This window comes from Mirounga leonina, unplaced genomic scaffold (assembly GCF_011800145.1).
Source record: "Mirounga leonina isolate KUSES-001 unplaced genomic scaffold, KU_Mleo_1.0 Mir_224, whole genome shotgun sequence".
In the NCBI taxonomy this organism is placed as follows: Eukaryota; Metazoa; Chordata; class Mammalia; order Carnivora; family Phocidae; genus Mirounga; species Mirounga leonina.
The window spans coordinates 1780969-1805483 of NW_023270615.1; the positions used below are offsets into that span (position 1 = coordinate 1780969).

General features: G+C 41.0%; 1 protein-coding gene and 1 non-coding gene across 5 annotated transcripts in view; both read right to left on the minus strand.

Annotated features, from left to right (window-relative positions):
• Positions 1-22299, minus strand: part of CEP78 (centrosomal protein 78) — a 34236-nt gene extending 11937 nt beyond the window's left edge. For 3 of the 4 annotated variants that reach the window (XM_035029007.1, XM_035029006.1, XM_035029005.1), the window contains exons 1-11: positions 21912-22185; positions 17859-18031; positions 17692-17764; positions 16548-16651; positions 14922-15096; positions 12655-12768; positions 10836-10900; positions 10450-10561; positions 7448-7580; positions 6253-6298; positions 4539-4667 (exon numbers count right to left, since the gene is read on the minus strand). In XM_035029007.1, the coding sequence (XP_034884898.1) occupies positions 4539-4667; positions 6253-6298; positions 7448-7580; positions 10450-10561; positions 10836-10900; positions 12655-12768; positions 14922-15096; positions 16548-16651; positions 17692-17764; positions 17859-18031; positions 21912-22164 (1377 nt within the window). In that variant the 5' untranslated portion in view covers positions 22165-22185. Of the gene's footprint in view, positions 1-4538; positions 4668-6252; positions 6299-7447; positions 7581-10449; positions 10562-10835; positions 10901-12654; positions 12769-14921; positions 15097-16547; positions 16652-17691; positions 17765-17858; positions 18032-21911 lie in introns of all 4 variants that reach the window. The other variant, XM_035029008.1, reaches the window with a different exon arrangement.
• Positions 9663-9735, minus strand: TRNAE-CUC. Its single transcript has one exon. It is a non-coding gene; the product is annotated as a tRNA-Glu (tRNA).
• Positions 22300-24515: the final 2216 nt, after the last annotated feature.

A 24515-nucleotide genomic window follows, 5' to 3' on the forward strand; every position in this document is an offset into this window, starting at 1 on the left:
ATTTTAAAAAAAGCTCAATGTCTACACTTAAAAAAAATATGGAACCAAAAGATTAGAAAGCAAAATTATCTGACATTCTGTTATGTAAATTAGACTAATGATCAGGTTTTGGAGAAATCCTCTTTCTTGTCATCTGCTCTCCTTCCCCTTCTATACATTGGCTAGTTTTTTTTTTCTTTCCTGGAACAAAGCTCCCATCATACTGTATCTCTAATTTTATGTTTAACTTTTTTCCATTTATTTTTTTTTTAAAGATTTTATTTATTTATTTAACAGAGAGAGACATAGCGAGAGAAGGAACACAAGCAGGGGGAGTGGGAGAGGGAGAAGCAGGCCTCCTGCTAAGCAAGAAGCCCGATGCGGGGCTCGATCCTGGGACCATGATCTGAGCTGAAGGCAGACGCTTAACGACTGAGCCACCCAGGCGCCCCAACTTTTTTTCATTTACAGTGGATCATTTTTTATATAATCGGGATTCATAGCCTTGATTTTTAAAAAAGATTTATTTATTTTTGAGAGAGAGAAAGAGTGCCCGTGAGCTGGCAGGGGAGAGGGGGGAGAGAGTGAGAGAGAATCTCAAGCAGACTCCCTGCTGAGCAAGAAGCACAACTCGGAGGCGCAATATCCTGACCTTGAGACCTTGACCTGAGCCGAAATCAAGAGTCGGCCACTTAACCAACTGAGCCACCCCTAACCTTGACTTTTTTAATGGGCTACAAAATATTCCACTGAGCATGTCTTGGTTCTGTAATCATTCCTATATGGTTAAACATTTAAATCCTTTCCAACCTTTCAGTATCATAAAACAAAATATTTTTACGCATGAAGGCCTTTTCCCATATGTAGATAATTTTCTTGCAATGAGTCAATAAAAATGAGTTTGAGATCAAAGCAAATGAACATTTTTAAGGTTCTGTGATACTGATCTACAAAAGATTCCTAAGATTTTAGACTGCTTTCAGCAATGTATCACTTGGTATATAACTTCTACTATAACTGTTGGCTTGCTTCCTCACTTCAAAGTGCAAGAAATTTAGGGGAAGGGGGCATATTTGATCCCAGCACATGTATCTAGCACAAAGCACACGAAAAGTAATTGTTGAATAAGGTAAACCTGTGCCAATACGAGTTCTGTGTGTAATTAGTAGTTAAATTTCTCCTTCAGATTATATTTTAAAAATTCAGAATCTCTGTGGCTAAAACCTGGCCCTGCCCCTCAGCTATATAACCTTGGACAAGTTCAGTAACTCTAGGCCTCCATTTCCTCATCTCTAACATGAAGACACAGTTCTTGTGAGGATTACAAGTTAACAACACTCACATAAACTCAGAAGAGTGCTTGCTGCATAGGGTATGTTCAGTTAATGCTAATTCACATATAGTGAATATATGTGAATGCAAACAGTAGCGAAAGACTTAAAATCAAATAGTCTCAACTCACTCACACATACAGCCCCCTAGAGGCAACCTTTTCTTAAGCAGGTTTTCATTTTTTTTAAGTAATCTTTATGCCCAGCGTGGGGTTTGAATTCACAGTTCCAAAATCAAGAGTTACATGCTCTACCGACTGAACCAGCCAGGCGCCCCTTTGAGTAGGTTTTAATTGTAAAATACGGTATCCATACTAAAAAGTGCATCTTTACATGCATGCATCCCTAAAAATTCCCTTTGGTTTTGCCAACTCTTAACTTCATGTAAAGAGAATCACAGTATATGCAGTCTTCCAGTCAATATTGTTTTTAAAAATTCATCTACATTGTTGCCAGTAGGCTCTAGTTCATTCAACTTTATTGCTTTGTAGTTTCCCCACTGTATGAATACACATCATTTTTGTCTCTTAAGGGATGTTTGGACTGCTTTTAGTTGGTCCTGAAGCAAATCACACACGTACCCTATTGCACCAGTTATTCTAGTATGTATACTGGCTGGGCAGGGGATAGGGAAACTTGGGTTGTGAAGGATTAGCACGCCTTCAGGTAATGAACAATGTTGAATGCTTTCCAAAGTAGCTGTGTCGATTTATATGCCCATATAAGCAGGGTGTGAGATTCCTATTATACTCTAGGTCTAGGAAACCTGTAATTATCAGACTTCTTTGTTAATGTGATTGAAGGGTAGTGGCATTTCATATTGGACACTTGTCCATGTTTATTAGCCATCTGGATTTCCTTTCTTAATGAGACTTTAGCCATTCTTATTTTTAATTCTTCTCATTTCCAAGTAAGAAACTTACATGACTACGTCATGATGAAATTTTAGACATTATTAACTTCCTACTTTACCAAATAAGACATTAGTTCATTTACACTCTTTCCTAAGTCCATTCCTCTCAGTGAAGTCACATCACCATTCGTTTTCCCACTGGTCATGAACTCTTTGACTTGCAGTGATATACTTAAAAATCTGTATTGTTGGGGGGGGGGCTGGGTGGCTCAGTCGGTTGAATGTCTGCCTTCGGCTCAGGTCGTGATCCTGGGGTCCTGGGATCGGGCTCCCTGTTCAGCAGGGAGTCTGCTTCTCCCTCTCCCCCTCACCCCGCTCGTGTTCTCTCTCTCTTTTTCTCTCACTCTCTTTGTCTCTCTCTCAAATAAATAAGATCTTTAAAAAAAAATCTGTATTGTTGGGGTGCCTGAGTGGCTCAGTCGGTTTAGTGTCTGCCTTTGGCTCAGGTCATGATCCCGGGGTTCTGGGATGGAGCCCCGCACTGGGCTCCCTGCTCAGTGGGGAGCCTGCTTCTCCCTCTCCCTCTGCCCCTCCCTCTGCCTCTCCCCCTGCTTGTGCGCTCTCTCTCACTCTCTCTCTCTCCGAGTCAAATAAATAAATAAAACTCTGTATTGTTTATCGACCACAAACTCTCTCAACACCCCGCTTTGGGAAATGAAGACATTCATGCCTTTTCCCCTTCTTTCCACCTCCTATTTACCTTCCAAACCTACCTTTATCAAAGCTGATATTTACATTTTGTTCTGTTTTCTGTTGAGAGACAGTAACAGCAAATAGTCCCTGGTCCTACCAGGTATCCGTTTTTACTCTTTTTTTTTTTTCCCATCATGTTGTATGCTTTACTAACTCTCAGGCGAACCATGGTTATTTTCTACTTAGGAACGGGAGCAGAAAGCTCCCTGGAAGCTCATGATTGACTGGCTTCTCTTATGTGTGAAGAGGTGGGTAGTCAGTTGTAATAAGGAACCCCCAAATACTCTTTTCTAGGGTGCAAAACTCCACTAGGTGCCCTAATTCTCCCCAGTCTTTTTTTCTCCAAATTTTTATTTAAATTCTGGTTAGTTAACATCTAGTGTAATAGTGGTTTCAGGAGTAGAATTTAGTTTCTCCCAAAGTCAAATTATCTCATTTCAGGAGAATGAGGGTAGGGATGGGAGTCAGCTCTCCCAAATATAAACCTTCCACACGCTCTCCCTATTTCAGTCACATTTTTAACCAACTCCACCCTCTCTCTGTCACGCACATCTGAAGATGGAGCTGTTTCTGCCGTGGGGGATTAGATTCCCTCAGCTGCAGCCAGTCCCTGTGCAAATTCTAGGTGGTACTGTTCCTCTGTTCACAGCTTCACACCCTTCCACTTGTCTTCTGTCTCTGAAAAAAATGTTGAAATCCCTTCTCTTGATTGTTGTGGATATATTCTTAAAAATTTGATACCAGCACTTTAATGTCTTATCAAAGTGGAGAAGAGCCGAGAGGGTCCTCAGCACATCGTGAATCAGGTAGTCCCTAGTTACAGTTCCTGACCTTCTTGGCCTTCCCCAGTGCCTTACTGTTGCTTTTAGAAGTACAAGCTCCCTAGTGTCTCGGTGCAGGAAATCTAAAACGACCATGAGAGGCGCCTGGGTGGCTCAGTCACTGAGCGTCTGCCTTCGGCTCAGGTCATGATCCTGGGGTCCTGGGATCGAGCCCCGCATCGGGCTCCCTGCTCAGGGGGAAGCCTCTTCTCCCTCTCCCTCTCCCCCTACTTGTGTCCCCTCTCTCGCTGTGTCTCTCTCTGTCAAATAAATAAATAAAATCTTTAAAAAAAAAATAAAATGACCATGAACACAAATTAGACGGTCTGGGGTCTTGTCTTTACTCTGCAGCTTAGTAACAAAGCATTTTAAGTGCTACAAATTGTAGGTGCTCATTTAGAAAATGAAAAGGGTAATTCTACATCAATTACAGATTCATCCCACTCTAACATTTCGTAATTTTCCAAGTACTTATCTTAAAATTTCTCTATGTTATTATCATTAATTTTAATTGGGAAAATAAAAATCTGGCTTTCTTTTTTAAAAAATCAAATAGTAAAAGGGGCCCCTGGGTGGCTCAGTCGGTTAGGAAAGGAAAATATATTACTGATGACATGTTTTGATTTTTATTTCTCAGAATTCAAACGTCTACCTTCCACCTTGGTTTAAGCCAAGGAATCGTTGAGGGGAAGACAGAAGCCATGTACAAGCTCATCCAGTGCCCTAATCAGGCTTCCCCCTGCCCAGTAACCACTACGGTTTAAAAAATAATCTCTGGATCTTAAAGTGGTAACTTTATACCTCTAATGCTTCTTGTTTTAAACTGGTTTTCTCAGGCTCTTCTTGAACACTTTCGGATGAATCGTCGACCTCTTCAATTTCTGAGGAGGAAGGACTCTCTACTGTCACAGTCACAGGAAAATCTGATTGCTTAGAGAAAGAAGTCAAGGTTGTAGAAGAGATAACAAAAACCAGATAACAAATATTACAGGACATTTAACAAAATTGACCTGAGGTATCAAGTCATTATGTATAAATGTCTTCCACTGCTTAGTCTAAAACAAGCAATGACAAAGTAAAATGACAATGATTTATTTTTGCTGTCACTGTATAGAATTCTGTTAAGATTAATATTTGAGGGCGCCTGGGTGGCTCAGTCGTTAAGCGTCTGCCTTCGGCTCAGGTCATGATCCCAGGGTCCTGGGATCGAGTCCCACATCGGGCTCCCTCCTCGGGGGGAGGCCTGCTTCTCCCCCTCCCCCTCCCACTGCTTGTGTTCCTGCTCTTGCTATCTCTGTCTCTGTCAAATAAATTTAAAAAAAAAAAAAATTAATATTTGGAATCCTCCATATTATTTTATTAACTTTCTTTCATATAAGCCAACTGAGGAGCCAGGGTAAACATTTTTCTCAGACCAACTTTTTACTGCAGATGAGACATTTACTCTCCACTGTTAGGTACAAAAAGTCTGGAAGAAAATGTAGTTTTTGGAGGAAAAAATCCATCAGTAGGGGACTGATAAGAAGAATTAGAAGAATAATTAGAAAGTCAACAGATCTAGTGAAAAAAAAAACATGAAAATTAAAAAAATCACTTACACATGCACAACTAAAATGGACCCATCAAAAACCTCATCTTACCATCCTTTAGCCACCTTAAAGCAGAACTACTGTAATGGTAATACAGTTCTCCTGTCAATTCACTGCCACTGGAATGCAGTTCAGTATGCTGTTCCCAAACATTTGAAAACTGACCTGATCATAACCCCATAAAAAGTCTACAGATCAAAAAGAGGAGTGCTGGGATTACATAACTGCACAGAAGACAAGTCACTGGGGTGTCATTTTAACCATGGGCAACAAATCCCACAGTACAGGAAAGTTCCAATGGTAGAATGAGGTGTGCACCCCTTCTTCTGGACATGCAGTGGGCAGGGCTCACACCCGGGGTGCTCTTCTCTCAATCCAGTAGTGTTACCTTACTCAGAGCTGCTATGTAGTTCCCCAGGACAAGGGGGAAGGAGAACCTGACACTCTGACGGAATTGGCTGGTAGGACAGGGAATGTGTGTGGCCTTGGTGAGAGAGGAAGAAGTGCTCTGAGAGAGCACACGCTCTGGGACTGGCTTCTTTATTTTGCCTCTAGGATCTGGAACTTATACACATACTTATACATATAGCTCTCAAATGACATTTCTCGAAAACATAAAAGACATTCTTGAGAATGGTAGCTCCATGAGTTGGCAGTCAAATTCCTTTCACTGGGTTAACAGGTGACTTGTGGACTGGAGAAATGGCTTCCCTGTTTACGGATGGAACCGCAAGATCCCCAGTGTGTGTCATATTCACACAACTACATACCGTCATTGGGAGAGCAACCTGACAAGTTGCCAATGGATTTATTTCAGAGAGGGAAATGTTTTCTGTAAGGCTCTGTTTAGTTTGAAATGCAAAGAGAACGCCCTCCCACCTTTCCCACTTAACCTTCTATATATTGTAAATATGAGAACTACATACCTGCAAATGATTATATACATCATGAGTTTTGATTAATGGAAAACCCCTAAAGAGATACCAACAAATTAAGTTAAACATTGATGTGAATATTACCAGTTAATGCCAGTTTGCTAGAATTTGCTAGAATTATGTACAATAATACTATTAATAATACATATGAATTACGTATAAGCAAAATAAGCTCAAAATAAGGACCTGGCAGAAAATTGAACAGAATTTAGCAGACTGGCTTGTCACAACTCTCTGAACTGCTGAGGGTTGTCTTCACTTTCTACGTTCAGGACGGTTTAGACTTCCAATCTAACTTCCTTGACTAATAATCATTCTCCAATTGACAACTCCTTGTGGTCAGAATGGTCTCGATATTAACAGTTATCATAAAAAGAAGATATGAAATCACAAAGTCATAAAACTGAAGTGTAAAGACCGGGGCCTGGGAACTAGAGTTTATGCAATAATAATTCACATCACCATTTGCAATGGAGATTATATTCAACAATTCAATGTGAGCAAGTGAACAATTATTTTACATAGTACCTACCTCAAGTCTTATTTAAAATCAATTCTTTGTTTTCTTAAGCAATTGTTAATCCCCAATTTCTTGAATACTACCCTGTAAATTACCTGAAAATAATCTACAGCAAACTAATTCACTCAGCAGGCCTAAAATTATAGTTCGACCATTTAAAGAGACTTTTATACTTCTAGTATAAAAATCGCTATGCACTGTTATCCCCTGGGTAAGTAATCAGCTAAAACTAGTTAAATCTAATTTGATTTACTAAATCTGATTCACTAAAATGAGTTAAGCCGGTTGACTGAGTTAGATTAAGTCTAATCCCTACTTCCCCATCCATTCTGTACTAAACTATCCCCCAGGCCGAAAATGTCTTTTTTCCCCATTCCTTACATGTCCAAGTTCCTCCTCCTGCACTGTAGGGCCCAGCTCAATTACACCCGCCTTTAATGAAACCTTTACTCACCTGTACCGGTGGAGAGAATGTTTGTTGGGACACATAAGAAATAATTTGCAACTCCCAATTATAACTATATTTTTTTTCTTCTTTCAAGGACCCATTAGGCAGAAGCCACGTGTGAGTTATCATTTTTTTCTCTAGAGAAACCATTAGAGACCTCCCGCACAACTGAAGCTCCAAAATGAAAATTTCTAAACGACTCAAGACGGAATAAATACCTGGTCCTTTTTGCACGTTCCGCTGTGCGCCACGGCAGGAAACCAGAGACGCCAGGAGGTAGAGGCTCAGGAGAATATTCTTTACCAAGGGGGTGTTTCCTTCCATTACTTACAGGTTTCTTTGTGGCCAATCCTATGTTTGCGAAAGCATTAAAGGACAAAATCAAGATGCACTAAATGGTGACACAGCAATTATCACAGGTTCGCACTTTATAAAACAGGCACCTGCCAAAGATGCGAGGCCATTAATAACAAGATCGTTCTGTAAAAATGCTTTGACATGGACTAGCAATGTTTACAAATCTAAGTTCTTCTAGAGTAACAAGTTATCATTTTAACTAAAATACAAGTATATGAGATGCACAAAACATCCAGAAATAAAAAATATAACCCAAAGAATGAAACATGCACGATACATCTTATGTATCATGCAGAAACATCCAGTTTATTGAATCTCAGAGTATCTGTGGTATTTCTGAATCTCAAAGATAAACACTGATACATCCCTGATTCCTGCCAAAGAGAATCTGAATTAGACCAAAATTTTAATTTAAGATTAAATTTTCCATGTGAAAACAATCAAAGGAATAGGACTGAAAGCTGCTAAGTGGCAGGTAAGTCAATGTTACCCTCCGTAAGTCTGTCAACCTTCATTGCTCATTTGATTTCATATAGAACACAAAAAAGAGGGGCGCCTGGGTGGCTCAGTCGTTAAGCGTCTGCCTTCGGCGCAGGTCATGATCCCAGGGTCCTGGGATCAAGCCCCGCATCGGGCTCCCTGCTCCGCGGGAAGCCTGCTTCTCCCTCACCCACTCTCCCTACTTGTGTTCCCTCTCTCGCTGTCGTCTCTCTCTGTTGAAAAATAAAATCTTAAAAAAAAAAAAAAAGAAAAGAAAACAAAGAAGAAATAAGACCCAATGGATAAAGAGCAAGATATGGAGACTTGGCCTACATTTCAGTACTAAAAAATCAATATCCTTATATGAAATAGTAACAAAAACTAGACCTACGTGCTAATATATTTAGAATAAACCATATATTAAAATTGACATTTAATTTTTTTACAGTTACTCAAAACAAGTAATATAGGTTTGTTGTATTTATTCTTCAGATCTATTTTACTATACTACTTTAGCAGCATTAGGATAGCAAGAGAAATAAAACATATGTGGCAATAGAGGACAAATATTTCATATAATGTAGCTTATTGATAATCACCACATGACCTGTGTGATTTCTCTGGATAAATTTATATGCCTCTTAAAATATATAGAAGTTCCATTCATCTTGTGCTCTTTTTTGTTTTTCAACTTAATTACTCTCAAGGAAAAAAATGTTCATATATACGTGGTTTGTACATGTACACCTCTCCCCTGACTTTCAGAAACTAATGCAAATATGCCATTTGTAATTAAATCCAAAAGAATTCACACTTATCTTGTAAGGAGATAAAATCCCCATTCGAGTTCCTATCTTCTTTCTGCACACATGATTACAATGTGAATGTGACAACTCACACAATTATGTAACCTCTATACTCACCTGGATCTAACTATATAGCCAGACACTGATGTGGCTTACCTCTATGTCTCCACATAACTGAGGCAAATACAAAAAAAAGCCCAAGAAATAAAATTACTCTTAAAATAGCTCAGTGAGCTTGTAAATTTCAGTCACTTTGTTTAATCATGCTAAGAAAAAAAAAGATTTTTAATTTTTTATTTTCATTCCACGAAGTCCTATTATATACCATCAGATACTAAAATTACAGAAATCCTAATATAACACACATATATATTTTACCTATATACATTTCTATTTCTAATATTATATCAAAATACCAACTTAGACACTTTTAAGAATGTTTTACACATGATGTAAACTTTTAGTAATAATCTACAATCAGTGAGACATCACAAATCTCAGCTTCTTTGTATATACTATTTGACTACTAAAATATCAGTTTTAAAATAAAAATTGGTAGAAAAATTGTTAAGCTTTCTTTTGATTTAACAGACCCTCTTAACTGCTACTTAATATTTTGTTGACCAAACAAGTAGATTAATGGAGAATCAAAAACATACCTTTTAATAGTTAAAAAAAAAAAAAAAAAGTAGTATTTATGAAAATGTTTACAATACTATTAAAAAATTATATAATACTTAGGTTATTCTGAATTTTTTACTAATTTATTATTTATTTAAAGTACGCTCCATGCCCGACGTGGGGCTCGAACCCATGAACCCAAGATCGAGAGTCATGTGCTCTACCGACTGAGCCAGCCAGGCACCCCAAATCTTTCATTAATTTAAAAAAAAGACCAATCAACTCAATGAAACTTTCTGAATTCATAAAAAAGTATAACTATGAAATCATATAGAATTTTAATTTAATCTAAAATGAAGTGAAAGAAGAAAAATGGCAAATTATATTCAAGTTATGTGGAATTACGTCAATATTCCATCCACCCTGTCACCTGTGTGCCTATGTTGTCTATGTTAATAGACCACAGGAAGATGGGCGCCTGGGTGGCTCAGTCGTCAAGCGTCTGCCTTCGGCTCAGGTCATGATCCCAGAGTCCTGGGATCGAGCCCCGCATCGGGCTCCCTGCTCGGCGGGAAGCCTGCTTCTCCCTCTCCCATTCCCCCTGCTTGTGTTCCCTCTCTTGCTCTCTGTCAAAAAAAAAAAAAAATAGACCACAGGAAGAGAAAATGAAAATCTTAACCAAGGAATATATTCAAAATAATGAACTTTTTATGAAAACATAGTTGGTTAATTTAAAAAAAAATGGAAATATTAGCATCTCTTCTTTAAATTATTTTTATATTTCATAAATTCTTATAATCTGTATCAGAACATTCACAGTCTTTCTGATATGCATGTGGTTAATACTGGTTGTTACCATCACTATCATATGATGGGAAGAGATTCCAATTTTAGCCATTGGAACACATACGGGGCATAAGCTCTAGCAGCATTAAAAAGCCAGGAGAAAAAGTTACCAATTCTAATAGTAGCTTTCCCTTTCCGACCATTTCCCAGGATTATAGTTCTCTTTTTCTGTCTAGCAGTTTTGAATGGTTCCTTCACTGATGGAGAAGTTATCCACTGGTACTGGAAGAGAAATAATAAATACTCATATCAGTTACAGGTAATTTATGAGGGTTTGATCTCAATTGGAAATTAAGCTATTTTGAGTTAACAAAAGGTTTGCAATCTGCATTTCTGGGACCCCAAATTAAAGAATCACACAATGTTTTCAAAACAGAAAAGCCATTTGATTTGACTTAATTGATTTAAGATGGCAGAAAAATGCCTTGATGGTTTTATTGAGGAGAAAAACATGCAGTTAAAGAAAAATTCTTCCTAAAGAACTACAACATGTTACCTCTGACTTGGCGCTCCTTCCATTCTGGAGAACTTTTTTGATAACTGCTTTCATCACAGAATGATCTAAAGTAAAATAAACTGAAATTATAGTAATTGCTTCCCAATGAGTGGTTATTCCCATTTAAAAGCAAACACCAACTTTTCACATAAAATTAAATATAAAACGCACATTATGTAATTATATACCTATTTCCCCCTTTTTAGAATTCTAATTTCTTCCTCAAAAACCTAAGATGAAAGTATGCCCCCTCCCATATTGCCCACAATGACTACTCTTTTTGCAGTAGCAAAGATCATTTCTCAACACTTTGTGTCTAACATGACTTTGGATACCTTTGGATAGAAAGCAAAAGTCTGGGACTGTCCAGCTGCTTAGATACTGAAAGGGCACCTGATCCATTAAACCAAAGTCCTGACATTCTCTCAAAGCCGCTCCTCTCCTCAGCGCCCCTTTCTCAGTGAGTGGTACCAACCAGTTGCACGCATCATCATCCAGCACTTGCTTCTTCTTCTTCTTTTTTTTTTTTTTTAAGATTTAATTTATTTGACAGAGAGAGACACAGTGAGAGAGGGAACACAAGCAGGGGGAGTGGGAGAGGGAGAAGCAGGCTTCCCGCGGAGGAGGGAGCCCGATGCGGGGCTCGATCCCAGGACCCTGGGACCATGACCTGAGCCAAAGGCAGACGCTTAACGACTGAGTCATCTAGGTGCCCCCAGCACTTGCTTCTTTATTACTATTTCCTTCATACCCCACACCTGATCTATCTGTAAGTCTTATTAGCTACCCCCTCAAAACACAACCTGAATTCAACCACTTTATCAGCTCCAACCTTCCACCCTAAGGTAAGCCATTAACAGCCTGTATTTGGACTCCTGAGGGGAGTCACATTCTCCAGACTGGTCTCCTCATTTTCCTTCTTTATCTCTCCCCCATCCCCAGGTCTATTCTCTACACCAGTCATCTTATTGAAACACTATTCAGATCAAGCCTTTTTTAGTTCAAAATGCTCCACTCACTTAGAATAATCCGTGTCCTTACTCTGGTAAAATCATGCCCATGGCCAGCTCTGTGACCTCACCGCATCCCACGCTCTCCCTCACTCGGTGCTCCGGCCATGGTGGCCTCCGTCCTTTCCTTAAACACTCTATCCACCCTGTCACCTCCGTGCCTGTGTATGCATTGCCTCCTGGTGCTGGAAGCTGCCTCCTCCAGGTCTCCCACGGCCTGCCACTCTCTTCATTTAGCTTTCCCCTCAAAAGTCGTTTCTCCAGTGAAGCTGTCCCTTGACAAATCTAATACAGCCCTATTACCCCCTTCAGGGTCTTTATCTTAAGGTGTTTTTGTACTTCCTGCTATCTAAAATTACTTCACGTATCTGCTCACTCATTTCTATCTGAACTCCTCCACTAGAACGTAAGCTCAACGAGGGTAAGACTTTGGCCCATCCGTTTCACTACTACACTCCTAGTGCCTAAAATCTGTGTCTGGAACACAGAAAGGATTCAAAAATTACTTGCTAAACTGAGAAATGAATGAAATGCTCTTTCCAGGAATGCAGAGGTTCCACAGGAAGGCAATAATTCTCTTGGTGGAAGCTAGCTCATTATCTAAGTTCATCTTATTCGAGTGGCAGCCAAGAGCAATTTACAAGTATAACTCATGTTAAGTAGTAAATTATCTGCTAAAAACACAAGGGAAGTACAAGATTAGAAAAGTATAGCATTAGGAAAGCAAACACATTAGGTTTTAAAAACTGTCAACACACGAACAAATTCTGTTTTGCCATTCGTTAATCATTAAAAAAGGTGTGACGTACCAACGAGTGGATTTTTTCTTACATCCAGAATGACCAGAGTTCTGTTGGTTTCGAGGGCCTTTAGTAAAGCCTTTGCTCCTTCATTGGTGAGGCCACACTGCTGCAGGTCAAGTGCTTTCGATGAAAGACAAAAGGTCACTTGCCAACTCTACACAGATTTAACATATAGACAACTCTCATGTATTCATGCATGTAAGATTTCTGTACAAGAAGTCATGGCAGGTTTTTAATCTTGGGTATTGAAAAAAGAAAAAACAGAAAAGTATACACAACACATACAATAAAAAATTCTTGGATGGGCCATGATTATCCTGCTCTTAGTACCAATAAATCACCCAACATATTTTACAATTACAGAGGTGAAGAATAACTCTAGATAGTCTATGAGTGAAAAACATCACAAAAGGAGTCTCGGCTCATAATCAGCAAGGATGCTAGTGGTGTGTAGACCTCACAGGCAAAAGCTGGGTGGCACTCAGAACCTGCGCTGCATTCTTTTGATATGCTCTTGAGTTCTAAATCACTCTTAAAACTAGTTAAAAGGAAAAAGCAAAATGGCAGATATGCAATAATTGTTAGTTTTACAAGAAAAAAAGACAAAGACAGACATTTAAGAGGATGGAAATAATAACAAATCCAAAGAATGTATGAATAGGGAACATATGCTAAGAACTTATCATGAAAGAATGATAGTCAAGAACACTCTCTTTAAAAGGTCAAAGAACAGAACAAATGATCATCAATACTAGTTCTGAGGCTGAACAATGTTTAAACCAGGGATCACAAAAGCACAAGTATAAAAAACATTGCATAAGAGGAAACCATCATATTAGCCCTTTTTTAAAAGTGTTGTGTAAACCATTACATTAAAGTAACTGGGGTCTTTTAAAACCCCATGACACATAGAAATAAGCCAGATATATGGAAACAATATGATGAGATCCTTATAAACTCTTACCACAGAATGGACAAAGGATATAATTAACCAACTAGCCAAATAAATAAAAATAGCCACTACATGTCACTAGTATGTGAACTGAATACAAATTAAAACAATAAAATGAGATTGTTCCATCAGATTAGGTCACGATCATGTAACAAAAACCTTGAAAATGTGCATGCCATTTTGACCTAGCAACTCTCTAAGAATTTAACCAAAGGAAACGGGACGTAGGCAAGGATGTGTATCAGAGTACTGTTTTTAACAGTGAAAACCTGCAAACAGCTCATTTATCTAGCAAGAATGAATAAGCTTAAGTGTACTATGGCACATTCATATAATGGCACAGTCACCAAAAATGATGTGGGAGATGTAAATGTACTGACTTCTTAAGATGCTCATACTATATTAAATGAAAAAAGTTTTGGGCGCCTGGGTGGCTCAGTTGGTTAAGCAACTGCCTTCGGCTCAGGTCATGATCCTGGAGTCCCGGGATCGAGTCCCACATGGGGCTCCCGGCTCGGCGGGGAGCCTGCTTCTCCCTCTGACCCTCTCCCCTCTCATGCTGTTTCTCTGTCTCTCTCTCTTTCTCTCAAATAAATAAATAAAATCTTAAAAAAAATAAATAAATAAATGAAAAAAGTTTTAAAGTTTGGAGTAATCCCACTTCATAAAAAAGGGAGGGTCACTCACTTTTGTAGTGTTACAGGTTTTTAAAAGTGACACAAGCCAGTGTTTGTGAGGGGAGAGGCCTCACATGCACTGTTAAGGTGGATTATAAATTGGCACAGGATTTCTGGATGGTAATTCACTAACATGCAATAAAAGTCTTAAAAATATGTCATATTATAAGGTCCTTCCATTTTAGTAACTTAATCTATAGAACTAATGCAACGGTCACAGAGATGTGTTCACTATACATTGTTCCTGACAGAGAAAAGTACAAAGTGTCTAATTTCAAAGAATGATTAAACTATTGCACATCAATATAATGGATACCACATGATGCATCATTAAGTAAAAGAGCATGAAATAGTAATTGAACCATGAATCCACTTTTTTAGTCTCTGAAGTGTACAAACACATCTATAGAAAAATAAAACACTGAAAGTACACCAAAATGGGTATTAAGATTATGGGTAATTTTGTTTAGTTAACCTATATTTTCTGTAAAGAATATATAAAACTCTTAGAGAAGCTTAAAAGCACAATAAAAGGTATCGGAAAAAATAAGGCTTAAAAAAAAAATTCCATGACAGTGGTATCAAGCCAAAAGCTAAGCATATTTAACATTTAAAAATTCAGTATTTTCCATTTTAGAATTTACCTCTAAGCCATAAATCCTCACTGAGAGATTCTGCAAAAGCACTTGCGCCCAGGTCACCAATGAGCGTGTTGCAGTTCAAAGTGATGCGCCTCAAACCAGCCATACAGTCCAGATCAGGCCTCCTGTAATGAAGACTCTCAGCCCAGATTTCTTCATGCCTTCGCATGGTCTGATACTTCAAATATTTAACAGGATGAAATTAGGACATTTGGATAAGGTGGCAGGGTATGCGTACTGGGGATGGCTTATCATGTCAGAGATTTACACGCACATACCAACCCGAGAGACTGAGCAGTAGATTCTAGCTCAAGAGTCTCAGAGACCCCGATTCTAATTTGCCAGTGATTAGATTCTAGCCACTGGGTGACCTGTGGTTGATTAGTTACACATACTTTGACAATGAATTACATTCTATAAATTTTATTTTCCTTATCTGCCAAGTCAGGGAACTGGTTCTAAATTCTGTTATTGCTGAGGCTCTAAGTTCTATCATTCTGTCCTCCAGTGGTTTCTGAACACTTGCTTGGGCATCCGGCAAGTAAACTTCTGTAACGTGTATCTTATTTACGGATAAATTATATACACGAAGTTATCCATTCAGTTCTGCACATATACTTCACCTACATTATAAACTACACAGTTATTTTTTAAATGCTACGAAAATAAATATAGAGGTTCTAATATTTTCTTCCCCCAACCCAATGGATCTCACTACTTTAGAGTACGCACACCAACTTTAGAGACCTGCAGTATGCCAAGGCAGTTTGACCTGCCTCAGGAACTTGATGGTTTGATTTTTAACCACAGATAGAGTCATAAAGACATATTCACTTCTCTATGTTCGTAAGACAAACTTTGGTAACAGGAAACACTGACTTTAAAAGAAAGAAATCTTATTCATGCTCGAGCAACGAAAGACTCAAAATTCCTATGCCGGTCTAAATGGAAAATCATTGGTGCTCTTTTTTTGTTAACAATAACTTATAAAAGCAACAAGTGGAAATCCCAGCAAAACACTTCCACGGTGCTTATGTGCCAGGCACTATTTTATACAAACTAGTTCATTTAATCCTCATAATAAAGCACAGAGGCTAAGTAATGTGTCCACGGTCATAAGCCATGAAATTGGTGAGCTGGAATTTGAAACTAGGTTATTTGGCTTCAGAATCCATGCTCTTGACTGTCTTCTATATCTGGGGTCAATGGACTTGCTCTGTACAGGCCCAAAAGTAAATTTTTCAGCTTTGTGGGCCATAACGTTTCTGTTGCAACTACTTAACTCCACTGGTGTAGGACGAAAACAGCCAGTCACTAAGCAAGCAAATGGGCGTGGCTACATTTAAAAAAAACTGTAACACCAGGTGATGGGCTGTTTTCAAGAACTAAAAATACATGAAAGTATTATTTATAATGTATTATACATTAGATCTCTTATTCCTAGGATTAAATGGACTACCTTTCCTAAATGGTAGAACCCTAAACTGGAAACTGGTCATATTCTTTCAACAAAACTAAAACTGCAATCACATGTATCAAAAGACAAAAAAGATCTGCCATCTTGTATCAAAATATTAATGTGCTTCAGTCACAGAATATGTTTTCATGAAAGTTTAAACATAAAATCACCTTTAAGATCTTGGCCATGTGATCTGCTCCCTGCCATGTCAGATTACACCCCGTGAAGTTTACTGTCTTAAGAGTGATAGAGTTCTTTATACCTTGACAAATAACTAAAAGGAAAAAAAAAAAAACCACACACACAATAAGATGAAGAGCCCATACAGTCTGGTCAATCTTGACTTATTTGCTTTTCCTGAGTCTACTGGAGGTTTATAGCTGTAGTCTTTAAATCACTACCTACAATCTTCCCAGGCAACTGATGGATTGGTGCACTCTAAAATATGTCAGTAATAAATTGGTTATTCCAGTTTACAGCAACAGTTTAATTCTATTTAGATGCTAAAATTGAATACTCCGAACCTGGCAAACTTTATTCCCAACTAGGCAGTAAAGTACTATATACCTTTTGAGACATAAGAAAAAGAGAAACCTAAAAAGCCTAAAACTCTTCCTATTTTCACTTCCAATGATATAACCCAAACTCAGTTATCAGTTAATTTAAATGTGAACTATAAACCCAGAGTTTTATTAGGTGCTATGCAATATACTATAGCAATAGAAGACAGAACATGTCAAACTCTTAGTTCCCTCAAATTAAAATGCAGCCTTCCTTACCACCCCAGACCGCTAGTGGACACAGTGAACACACTAATTCTTCAGGACCCCAATCAACAATCACTTTCTCTGTGATTACCTCCATGATACGCCCCCACTAACACCACTGAATTTGCTGGCCTTTTATATGCTCCCATAGCACTTTGCAGATTTCCTATTTTAGTACATAACACAGTGCATTATGTAATTATGACTGCCTATAGATGTTTCAACTCTTTAAGGATAATGATTTTTTTGTCTTTAGATTTTGCTATTTCCCTTCCCATAATTATTCCTTGATAAGAAAAAGATGAACAAAATAAAAAAAGAGAAAATACAATATAGTATATATTTGTGTGGCTTAACATAATCTTAGTGGAACTGGTTTGGAGAGTACCCAGCATGACAAACTTTCAGTGTACAGGTGAGAAGAGACCAAGGTTTGAGCAGGCACAGGAGACAATCCAAGTAGAAAAGGTACAGGCAGCAATTAACATGCATGCAGGGAGAGTGAGATCAGTCTGGTGGGAGGAGACTAAACAAGACTGAAACTTACTTTCCAAACCTCCATCTCCAATTGGGCAATTTGCAAGAGACAGGTGCACCAGAGAGGTGGATTTATTCAATCCCTTTAATGGGGAGAAAAAGTTAAAATTTTTATGGGTTTAGTTTCCCCCAAAAGCAAATATCCAATGTTTGCAGGACACATTGGAGAAGCCTTACCTTTGTCAAAATAGTTAAATCTCTCTCTCTCAGCACTAGTCCATTTAGCTCGAGGTTCTTTAGAGCACTTGATACACTTAAACAGCATTTGAGAGCTTTACATAACTGGAAGGTCACATCTTTGTTTCTTATCGCAGGAACACGACTTCTGCAAACTTTACTTTTGTCAGAACCTAAAGCAAAATTATTGTAAAATATGTATTATCACCATGAGAAAGCATCTGCTCTGTGCTAAGGCAGAGATGACCCATCCTTAAATTCTTCTTTACTTTTTTTTTTTTAAAGATTTTATTTATTTATTTGACAGAGCGAGAGAGCACAAGCAGGGGGAGCAGCAGAAGGAGAAGGGGAAGCAGGCTCCCTGCCAAGCAGGGAGCCCGATGCGGGGCTCGATCGCAGAACCCTGGGATCACAACCTGAGCCAAAGGCAGACACTTAACCATCTGAGCCACCCAGGCGCCCCTTAAAACCCTCTTTACATGTAAGCTCAAAACGTCATGTAAGCTCAAAACGTCAACCACATGAGATACAGAAATATAAACTATGTGCATAGAGGTTCCTATGAAAGCACAACGTTATATCTAAGTAATGGCTTCAAGATAACCCTGAAGTTGAATCTAGAAAGAGAACGACCACATAGTCTGAGTGGGAGGTGCTTAACTGCAGAGACCTGTGCGCAAAGACATCCAAGCCTGACACCTGCTGGCCACGGAAAATACTGCAGATGGGGACGACTAAAGGCTAGGGTCCGGGGGGAGGGGACAATACAGAGGTTGGCCAGAGCAAGCCTCGGATAAAAAGCCTATGTCTTTGACCCCAAAGCTGATGAGGACAGGGGCTACCACTGGCACAGTAAGGGTGCCTCTGCAGGTTAGAAAAAGGTACCTAAATCAGACAGATTGGAAAAAACACCTCTTCCTCAGGGCCAATTAGCCCCTTGGGGCTTGGCAGAGCACAGCTCAGATTTCACGCTTCCATGCAGAACACAAACTGTGCAGCCAATACACAATAATCCTGTGCTGGCGAGCCATTACAAGCCTTATTTTAAGCATGTATTTTCATTTTAGAAGATTACTGGAGGGGCGCCTGGCTGGCTCAGTCGGTTAAAGCGTTGATTCTTGGTTTTGGCTCAGGTCAGGATCTCAGGGTCCTGGGATCGAGCCCCATGTTGGGCTCCATGCTCAGCGTGGAGTCTGCCTGTCCCTCTCCCTCTGCTACTACCCCTGTGCTCTCTCTCTCTCTCAAATAAATAATAATAATAAAAAAGACCACCGAAGCCCAGTAAGCAGATGAACTGAGGGAAACTGAGCTCAGAGGCAGCAACACCAGCTAGAAGCTGGCGAGGTGGAGCGCCTGGGTGGTGCAGCTGGTTAAGCGATGGACTCTTGATTTTGGCTCAGGTCCTGATCTCAGGGTCCTGAGCTTGAGCCCTGTGTTGAGCTCAGGGCAGAGTCGCTTGAGATTCTTTCTCTTCCTCTGCCCCTCCCTCTGCTCATGCTCTATCTCTAAAATAAATAAAATCCAAAGAAAGAAAAGAAAGAAGGAAGGAAGGAAGGAAGGAAGGAAGGAAGGAAGAAAAGAAAAGAAAAGAAAGAAAGAAAGAAAGAAAGAAAGAAAGAAAGAAAGAAAGAAAGAAAGAAAGAAAGAGAAAGAAAGAAAAAGAAAAGCTGGTGAGGATAAAGAAGCAAACCGTTGAAATCTACAGCCTGGACCCACTGGATGCAAGAGAAAACAAAGGTTCAGTAAAGGAATTCTGAAGAGTGGTCTCTATGATACATTTTTCTTACATTCAATGTGAAATATTAGGCAAGATTAAGTACAGTGGCCTTGACTTTGAGGTCTCTCCCCACTGTAATTGCTTCTGATTTCTAAGTTATTACTTTGGATAAATCAAATCCCTTCAGAGGTATGGAACAGTTCCTACACCTGCATGAGATGTAGAGAATAATGTGACTTCTCTTCACCAGGGGATAAACTGGAATGTCCTTACAGAAGAGATAACAGATAACGTAAAATCTAGAACCTAGAACCTAGAAAAGGGCCAGGCACATGACAAGTGTTCAGGTTTTTTAAAAAAAAAAATCAGTAGTCATTTCCTCTCCTGGATCTTCACATCCTCCTTGTGTGCTGGCTACTCTGTCTCAGCTTATAAACATACTCAAGTGGGTCCATTTCAAAAAACATCTTTCAGGCTTAGTATTTTCTAGATCTTCTTTGTGGGTTACCTCAGTTTCTCCCATACCTTCAAACATTCCCCCATAAAGCCCAGATCTGCACCTGCAGCCCCGAAATGTCTAGCAGACATGTTTGGATGCCCCACAGGGCCCTCTTAAAGCATTAAGAATGAAATGAGATTCTCTCCCCAACCCCAATCCCCTCCTACTGCGCTCTGTGCCTCACAGAAAGGTGCTGCTATAAATTGTCACCCAATCTTATGCTCCCCCCTCTGCTAACTGGTCACCAGGCCCCATCCATTGTCTCTTTGATCTCTGAAATCCAGTCCTCCCTTCCTATACCTTAATTTGGGCTCTCAGATTACAATTCACCCTCCTCCCAATCAACTGCCTTCCATATTTAGGTCAGGGCAAGCTTCTAAATCAAAAGCCCATGTCATCATCCTTAAGTGTCTCCCACAACCTTCGGGATAAACATCCAACCATTTGATAGGACAAACAAAGCCCCTCCCTTTGTGGCCCCCACCAGGTTTCCAGTCTCAGCTCTCACTTCTTTAAACCCTAAGTTCTAGTCCTGCACTTTAGTTTTGCCATATTTTCTTATAGTTCTCAAACTTTTGCACAAACAGCTCCCTCCTGCCATCTGAGCAGCTTCCACACATCCTCAGAAAGGAGGCACCTCCTCCAAGAGGCCTTCCCTGAACACTCCCTTCAGTGTTCTCTGCTTTGCAGCACCAGAGGTCACCTCTTCCAGAACACTGACTACTGTGCTTGGGTTTACTTGTTGCCTCCCCCAGTAGAAGAGGAGATCCTCTAGGCCAGGAGCCTTGTCTCCAGCGGTGTTTGGTGCTGGCTGAGCTCATTTGAGTGCCCGGAAACTTTATACAAACAACCTGCGTAATTTTTTTTTGTAAAAATTATTTATTTTTAAAAATTCCAGTGTAGTTAACATACAGTGTTGTATTAGTTTCAGACGTACCATAGAGTGATTCAACAGTTCTACACATTACTCAATGCTCACCACCGTTAAGTGTACTCTTAAACAACCTGCTTAGTTCTAAGAACCCATGATAAAAGTAGTTTTAATGCCACTTTACAAGTGTGGGGATTGTAGTTCAAAAGTAACTTGCTCAGGGGGCGCCTGGGTGGCTCAGTTGGTTAAGCGACTGCTTTCGGCTCAGGTCATGATCCTGGAGTCCCAGGATCGAGTCCCGCATCGGGCTCCCTGCTCGGCGGGGGGTCTGCTTCTCCCTCTGACCCTCCTCCCTCTCATGCTCTCTGTCTCTCATTCTCTGTCTCAAATAAAATAAATAAAATCTTTAAAAAAAAAAAAAAGTAACTTGCTCAGGCCACACAGTGTAAGTCCTGGAATTCAAACCCTAGGCTCCCTTCACATCTGTGCTCCATCCACTATAAGATGTCACTAAAAACAAAACAAAAACAATTCCCCCCCCCCCCACAGAGCTATGTCTTATTCAAAACGAAATGAAGCAAAAGGCTGCGATGTATCACTTTTCCTCATCGCTGTGTTCTGTCCGGCTAAATCATTCAGAAAACCAGGTAACATCTGTCGAACGCTTAATGATGTCCCAAACTGCGCCAGGTGCTTTACAAGCAGTAACTCGCTGCATCTTTGCAATCGCCACATTCAGCGCGCCCTGTTAGCCCATATCCCGGATGGGAACGCTGAGGCCTACGGGCCTGCAGTGACTCGCCCCGGGCCACCGAGCTGGTGAGAGTCCTAGGCCGCACGCCCGGCGTGCTGCACCCAAACCACAGCACCCGCCACCCGGGCTGGCGTCCGGCCTCCACCGGACGGCGTCTCGAATCCCGCGTCGCCGCGCCGACACGAGGGCCCCTGGAAGCGGGAACTACAAACCTGTTTCTCCAAGCCACGGCTGGAAGAAGCTCTTGATAGAGACTAGGGGCAGATCTTTATTAATCTTGAGGGTGCTCAAGAGCGGCGCCCAGTCCACGATGCGCAGGCGGTCGGCATTGAAGTCCAGCACGCCCTCCCGCAGGCAAGCGCGCACCGAGGGCAGCGGCACCGAGTCCTGCAGCGCGCACAGGTACTCGTAGTGCGAGAAAAAGTCGGCCGCGCTGTCGCGGCGCAGTTTCACCGAGTCGATCATGGCCCGGGGGGTGGGGGGGGCTCGGGGGACGCCGGCGGCGGAGACAATGCCCGCTGGCGCCCGGGAGTGCCGGGTCGCCCACGGCCAGGCGGCTGCGATCCCGCGGCTGCGGAGGATCGGCGGCTCGGCCCGAAGGCGCAGGGTCTCCGGCCCCAGCTAGGCCAGCCCCTGGACGCCGCGCTCCCGCGCCCACCCCCTGACGCCGGCCGTTGGCTCCCGCCTCACCGTCCTCCGCGGCGCGGGACTTCGGTTCCAGCCGGAGGGCGGAGCCTGCGGGGGCGGTGCGCGGAGACGTCAGCACGCTCGCTGTGCGTCAGCACGCAAGCCCACGGGGCCTGAGGCCGACAGGCGGGGCCTTCCAGGCGAGTGAGGTGCGGAAGGTAGGCGGTTTTCGGAATTGGGATTTGCAGAAAGGCGTTACTGGTCGAATAACTGAGCGAGAGATGTAGAAGCACGTTTAAAAAGTGGTAAAAAATAGGGGCGCCTGGGTGGCTCAGTTGGTTAAGCGACTGCCTTCGGCTCAGGTCATGATCCCGGAGTCCCGGGATCGAGTCCCGCATCGGGCTCCCGGTTCAGCAGGGAGTCTGCTTCTCCCTCTGACCCTCCCCCCTCTCATGCTCTATCTCATTCTCTCTCTCAAATAAATAAATAAAATCTTAAAAAAAAAAAAAGTGGTAAAAAATAATAATAAAAATAAAAAGTGGTCTCAACTTCGGACAAGTGCCGTGCTTGCACCGCCCAGGAGGGAGGATACTTAATAAGGGACTTAATAAGGGAACGACTGAGTGGATGTCCACTGCCGTCCATTAAATCTTTGCCGTGTTAATTTCTACAAATAACTCTTCATTTCTGTAGTTTCTGCTTACCCCACACCGTTGTTGGCATATTGTAAAGAGTTCCATGAATTCAGGACGTTATTGTGATTACTAGTTATGACTTCGTTTTGTATTGACAATGATGGTTAGCTCTCTCATAAGTAGTACTTTATGTCTCCTAGGCTTTTTTTTTTTTTGAGTAAAGCGATAGAAGTTTATTAAGTGAAGATACAGAAAAAGCTCTCAAGAGTGAGAGGGGTCCCAACAGGGTTGCCAGTGAGGGCCTCTAGGGTTGGTCTTTTATAGAAAGCTACCAGGGACTTAAATCCTTTTAACATTTCTATTGATAGCACCGTTGAGCAAGGACTAGTCATAACACCTTCAGTGGCTTACTTCCTTTTTAGGGTCCCGTTGGTTATTCCTTGTTGGTCTCAAGTGATTATCATAAAAAGACACCTACCCCGCACGCTCTAGGCATTATTTTTTAAAAAGATTTTTATTTATTTATTTGAGAGAGAGAGAGAGCACAAGTGGGGGCGGGGAGGCAGAGGGAGAGGGAGAAGCGGACTCCCCACTGAACAGGAAGCCCCAGGCCGGCCCGATTCCAGGACCCTGAGATCATGACCTGAGCTGAAGTCAAACCTTAACCCACTGAGTCACCCAGGCCCCCCTCCTAGGCATTATTTTAAGCACTGTTTAAGTATGAAAGAATTTAATTTTCCTAACAACTCCGTAAGGAATATACAACTGTCTATCCACTAAGTAGGTAGAACTCAGATAATTGGCCTCTGAACCTGTATTTGTATACAGTTTGTAGAACAGTGATAATCCTTTGGTCAGGCCTTAGGTGTTACGTTTACAGCATTCCTTTTCCACTGTAGAACCAAACTAAAATGGAGTCACTTATGTCAGGGATAGAATGAAGATGGTCAATTGCCACACATAAAGGAAACTTAATCTAAGTTACAGGAATGTACAGCTCTGCTTAGAAATCAGCAAAGGACACCAGCCAATCCCCAAATGCCAACTCTGATCACACCTTCTCTGGACTTCCTTGTTCCTTTGACTCAGCTACCCTGATCCAAATAAGATAGACGACTAGGCAACCAGTCAGCTGGAAAATACTGAATAACTTCTGCATTACCCCATAAAAATCCCTTAGCCTGCGAACGACTCAGAATTGATTGCTCCCAGAGCTTTGAGTTCCCTAGGTTGGAGGTCAGAAGCCTTGAAATAAGCTCATCCTTCTGTTTTGTTTTATTCAGTATGTGGAGTTTGGTTTTTGACACCATCCACTGGTTAAGTGGGATCATTTTACCTCTTATTCACTGTACTTCACCCCTGATCCATCCTGCCATTATTCCCAGACTTCCAACCTAACTTACCTTTCCATGGAGCCTCGATGCAGATGCCTTCTGCACATCTCTAACACTGATCTTCTCTGGACCTGGTTTCAGCACAACAAGTTTGTTGGATCCGTCACAGGCCTGTGTCAACCTGGTCAACAACATAGGCTGTCTTATTTTAACTGCCCAG